Source organism: Triticum dicoccoides, chromosome 4B (assembly GCF_002162155.2).
Source record: "Triticum dicoccoides isolate Atlit2015 ecotype Zavitan chromosome 4B, WEW_v2.0, whole genome shotgun sequence".
NCBI lineage: Eukaryota > Viridiplantae > Streptophyta > Magnoliopsida > Poales > Poaceae > Triticum > Triticum dicoccoides.
Window position 1 is genome coordinate 126,481,355 of NC_041387.1, and position 5,583 is coordinate 126,486,937.

Sequence of the window (5,583 nt, forward strand, 5' to 3'; positions counted from 1 at the left end):
TGAGGAGGACGACGAGGATGAGGAGGACGACAAGGAAGGTATGGACGAGGATGACGAGGACGACGAGGAAGGCGTAGACGAGGATGACAAGGAAGGCATGGACGAAGATGAAGAGGAAGGCGTGGACGAGAATGAGGAGGACGACGAGGATGAGGAGGACGACGAGGAAGGCGTGGAAGACGAGGATGACGAGGACGACGAGGAAGGAGTGGACGAGGAAGATGAGGCGGAGTTCTATCTCGGTGAGTCGGCCTTGATGGCGGAGCAGACCGCTATCCTGGAGTCCATCCAAGATGAGGCGTATGTGGAGTCCAACCGGCGCTTCCTCTAGGAAGAACAGGCGAAGACCGATGCTCTCTTCGACGAGCTGGATGCAGAGCAGGAGGCGGAGGCCAACGACGTCAATGTCAGAATGGAGATAGTGGACATCTCCGACGGCGGGGAGTAGTGTAGTTTTGTTGGTAGATGTTTGCTTTTCCATGGTTTTTATGCTTTCCATGTCAAGCAATCGTCGATGTCAAAATGGAGACAGTTTCGTTTCCATGTCAAGCAATCGTGTTTTGTTCTTAAGTAGTAGTACTGCCCCATCCAAAAAGAAATGTGTCAACTTTGCAATAACTTCGTACCAGGCAGAACAATTCACATTGTACTGGTTAGTGCAATGTTGAGCCAATTAATTTGTGACGGAAGTTGTATGTTTTATTACAAATTGCAGTTTCCAGTACAATATTTTTGTCGGAAGGCGTATGTTTTATTACACTGTATTGTTTTATTATAGACTGCAGTTTCAAGTAGTACAAAATAAACGTCTCAACTGGGGCACATATTTTATTCTAGAGATTTCAGTGTGGTTAGATTTGAATATGGTTTCAACATGGTTAGATTCTATAGAGGCATTCAACAACATGCACAAAAAAGCCATAGATGTGCTTCTGAGAACACGGACAGGGATACGGGTTTACCCGACGTAGAGGCACACACGTAACGAACTGGAGGCATGAACGTGATTCTAATGGAGGTACGGACGCAAAAGGATCGTGATGCAAGGATGTGAAGGTGTGCCTCTGCTTTAAAGAAGTTGTCATTCACATGTTTTCATTGCGGGGGGCATGGACTATGAGCTGCATGTGTTTTCGAAGGCATTAGACCTCGTTAATGAACTTATTAGAGAGAAGGTGAATCTTTTGGTTGGCATCTAGAATGTTGCGTAAAACTGCTTGAAGCCAAGTTACACACGGTCTCCTTGGTATGAGAGGCACATAGGCACATAAGTGCCTATGTGGTGCACTAGAAATAAACTTGTGCAAAAGACATGTAAACTGCAAGCAAACTACAAGGTTAACTACGACACAAGCAAACCTAAATTTGTAACAAGAAAACGGCAGTCTTGAGAGAAAGCAGATCTAATGAGAAATCGAGAATGGCGTGAGCAATGTTCTAGATACTTTTTTTGGCCGGGACCACCTGCTTCAGTAGTCGTAGTCACCACAGGACCTAGCGCGCTTCCTGGTCTGCTTCTTGTCGAGTTTTGCCCGACGAAGCCCTTCCTGGATGATGGTGAGGCGGCTCCATATCTCGTACGCAGCGTAAGCGTCCTTTGCCGCGTACCCGATGTGCCTCATGGACAGGGGCATGCGCGCCCAGCGCTGCTTCTCTGCGTTGGTGAGCTCTACGTCATGGACAAGGATGCCCCAGGCGTCCCCAAGGGACTCCAGAGGCTTGGTAGCTGTAGGCACCCTCCATTCTTTCTGGATGTCGACAAAGTGGGCGATCTCCAATTCGACGCGGCCGAGCATCTCTATGTCGCCGTTGATGGAGAAGCCAACAAACGTGTACCTGGGGTCGGCGAGGAAGTTGTCGAACCTGGTGCAGTTCTTGTCGGCGGCGCTCAGTTGAAAGAGCAGCACCAGATGATCCTTGCCGACGGAGAGCTGGACGAGGGCTGGTTTCTGATCTTCGCCAACGTCGTTGGTGTACTCCACATCAACTCCGACGATCTTGTGGCGCTCCAATTTGAGGTGTCGCTCGTACTGCTCGATGATGGTGGCCGCCTTGTGCAACTCGTTGGTGTGGATCACTTGCAACTTGGTGTTGCCTGGGCCTGCACCTTGAATTCCTTGGTGAATCCCATGGCCTGGAGCAGTTCGTCCTCCTGCAACCTGGTATTTCATGGGGAACAGTGAGTGGGAGCGCAATGTCGATTTTTGTTGTTTGTGGGAGACAAGTCCGCAACGGAAGTGTAAATTTAAGGGCGGGGAAGCGGCAAAGGAGTGCACGATCTCATTGTCGATGCGGTTGTGCACATCGTGGGTTCTGGATCGTGGTTTCGTCTCCCTTACGGTGCGGTTGTGCACATCCTGGGTTTTTGATCGTGGTTTTTCTATATAAAAAATAAAATAAAATCAGCAGTTATGTTTTTAACAACCGTCATATCTCCAGCAAGTCGTGGCGATGATTGCTCTCTTGCGTGGTTTGCTGTCAAATGTTAACTTTTACAATTCATCTAGTGAGGCATGCAGGGGCAGTATGTAGAGGCACAAGTCTCTGACCAAGAGAAGCATGCTTGAAGTGGCTGGTTTAACTCTCAGACACGCAGGCGTGGTACATTCATAAGGAGTGGCAAATGTTTTCTTCATACATTCGCTGGGAGGAGCAGTGATGTGTTTCTTCAGAGGCACTGTTGTGTGTCCGTGTTGCAACAGACGCTACCAGATGGACAGAAATAATGAGAAGCAATGAGAGACGTGGACATGCAGCTGCAAGAAGCACTCATACAACAAGAGGCGCAACAAGAGGCACATATACGATGCTACGTGAGGCACAGAGATGAAGCTACGTGATTGTACGGACGTTAATTCGTGCTATGGTGCGATGTGAGGCACGGGCACGAACAGATAGCCATGCACTCAACTACATACGCAAAAAACCACATATGTGTTTCTGAGAAGCACTAGCCTCCGTGGTTTTACCGCAAGGTGGGATTTGATATTTCTCCAGGGCATTCCGTGTTTTACAAGTGGAGGAAGAAACGTTTTTCAAATATATGTTTTGTGGCAGAGGCACGGCTATTACTTGTGTGACGAAGGAATGTATGTCGAATGTACGTGACGTGAGGATTGACAATAGGCGTCTGTTACTGTTTTTCCGAAATGTTTTTTAGTTAAACGAGAGGCATGAATGTGTTGACGGAACAGGCACGGTTATGTCTGAAATAGTTGCAAGGTCGTCGCTAAGCAGTCCTATATGCTTCACAGTTACAAGCACGGTTGTCGTACTTGTCGAGGCACGGAGGTGTAGGATGCAAATCTTCGTAGAGCCGATACGTCGGAACTTGGCCGTAAGGCACGGACGTGATTCTAAGGGGGGTACGGACGCGAAGGATCGTGATGCAAGCACGTGAAGGTGTGCCTCTGTTTTCAAGAAGCTTTCATTGGCACGTTTTCATTGCGGGGGCCATGGCCTATGAGTTCGATGTGTCTTCGAAGTCATTCGGACTCATTAACGGACCTGAAGCCAATTTACGCACCGTCCCCATAGGAGTGGAGGCACAGAAGTGCCTCCGTGGGTGTTTTAAGTAGTTGGTGTTATTGATGGACAACCGTGCCTCTGTAGTGTTCTTCTTTGAGGGTCACGGACGTAAGCAATGTTTTGCAAGGAGAATAAACACCTAACTACCTCTGTATTCAAAATGTTTTTCAAAAGTGTTGCATTCGAACTATTTTTAATATTGCATGTGCAATGGTTTGTTAGAACATTGTGCATTGCTTTTAGTAGCATTTTGTAGTTGTTGTCCCTGCATTTCGACGCTGCATCCACAAAGTTACTAGTGCATGTGCGTTACGCTAATCGTGTAGCATCTATACTGTGTTTATCTTTTCTACTTCACGCCAACATATTCTAATAATAGAAAACTCCAACACTGCATTGGAAATAAACTTGTTTAGAACATATGTAAACTGGAAGCAAACTACAAGGTTAACTGCGACACAAGCAAATCTAAATTGAGAACAAGCAAACGGTAGTCTTGAGAGAAAGCAAATGTAACGAGAAATCTAGAATGGCAAGAGCAATCTTGTAGATAATTTTCTTGGCCGGGACCACCTGCTTCAGTAGTCGTAGTCGCCCCAGGACCTTGCGCACTTCCTGGACTGCTCCTTCTCGAGTTTTGCCTGGCGGAGCCCTTCCTGGATAGTGGTGAGGCGGCTCCATATCTCGTACATAGTGTAAGCATCTTTTGCCGCGTACTCGATGTGCCTCATGGTCAGGGGCATGCGCGCCCAGCGCTGGTGCTCTGCGTTGGTGATCCTCTTCTTCATGTCCTTGTAGTAGTCGTGGACAAGGATGCCTGAGACATCGCCAAGCGAGTCCAAGGGCTTGGTAGCTGTAGGCACCCTCCATTCCTTCTGGATGTCGACGAAGTGGGTGATCTCCAGTCCGACGCGGTCGGGCATCTCTATGTCGCCGTCGATGGAGAAGCCAGCAAACGTGTACCTGGGGTCGGCGAGGAAGTTGTCGAACCTGGTGCAGTTCTTGTCGGTGGCGCTCAGTTGAAAGAGCAGCACCGGATGATCCTTGCCGACGGAGAGTTGGACGAGGGCTGGTTTCTGATCTTGGCCAACGTTGTTGGTGTACTCCACATCAACTCTAACGATCTTGTGGCGCTCGAATTTGAGGTGTCGCTCATACTGCTCGATGATGGTGGCTGCCTTGTGCAACTCATTGGTGTGGATCACTTGCAACTTGGTGTTGCCGTGGGCCTGCACCTCGAATTCCTTGGTGAATCCCATGGCCTGGAGCAGTTCGTCCTCCTGCAACCTGGTATTTCGTGGGCAACAGTGAGTGGGAGCGCAATGGCAATTTCTGTTGTTTATGGAAGACAAGTCCGCAGCGGAAGTCTAAATTTAAGGGCGGGCAAGCGGCAAAGGAGTGCACGATCTCACTGTCGATGCGGTTGTGCACATCGTGGGTTGTGGATCGTGGTTTCGTCTCCCTGACGGTGCGGTTGTGCACATCCTGGGTTTTTGACCGTGGTTTTTCTTTATAAAAAATTAAAATAAAATCAGCAGTTATGATTTTAACAATCGTCGAATCTCCAGCAAATCGGGGAGATGATCGTTGTCTTGCGTAGTTTGTTGTCTAATGTTAACTTTTACAGTTTATCTCATGCGCAAGTCTCTGACCAAGAGAAGCATGCTTGAAGTGGCTGGTTTAACTCTCAGACACACGGGCGTGGTACATTCACTGGTTGTGGCAATTGTTTTCAGTGATACATTCAGTTTGCCGTCAAATGTTAACTTTTTGCACTATCGTTGTATAAGTGATGTGCTTTATCAGGGGCACTGTTGCGTGTCTGTGTTGCAACTGATGCTACGAGATGGGCAGAAAGAACGAGAAGCAACGAGGGGCGTGGACATGCAGCTGCAAGAAGCACCTATACAACAAGATGCGCAGATAGAGGCACACATACGGTGCTACGTGACGCACAGATATGAAGTTACATGATTACACGGATGTCAATTCGTTGCTATGGTGCTACGTGAGGCACGGGCACGAACAAATAACCTGCACTCAACTACATGCACA

The 5,583-nt window shown here is 48.2% G+C and overlaps 1 protein-coding gene across 1 annotated transcript; it reads right to left on the reverse strand.

Annotated features, from left to right (window-relative positions):
• Positions 1-4,106: 4,106 nt before the first annotated feature.
• On the reverse strand, positions 4,107-4,787 carry LOC119292394. Its single transcript, XM_037571250.1, has one exon. The coding sequence runs from the start codon at positions 4,785-4,787 to the stop codon at positions 4,107-4,109; it is 681 nt and encodes a 226-aa protein (XP_037427147.1).
• Between the last annotated feature and the right edge of the window lie 796 nt (positions 4,788-5,583).

Bases quoted from the DNA above. Each gene is read 5' to 3' on its own strand.
- LOC119292394 (XM_037571250.1), bottom strand. From the start codon at position 4,787: ATGGGATTCACCAAGGAATTCGAGGTGCAGGCCCACGGCAACACCAAG.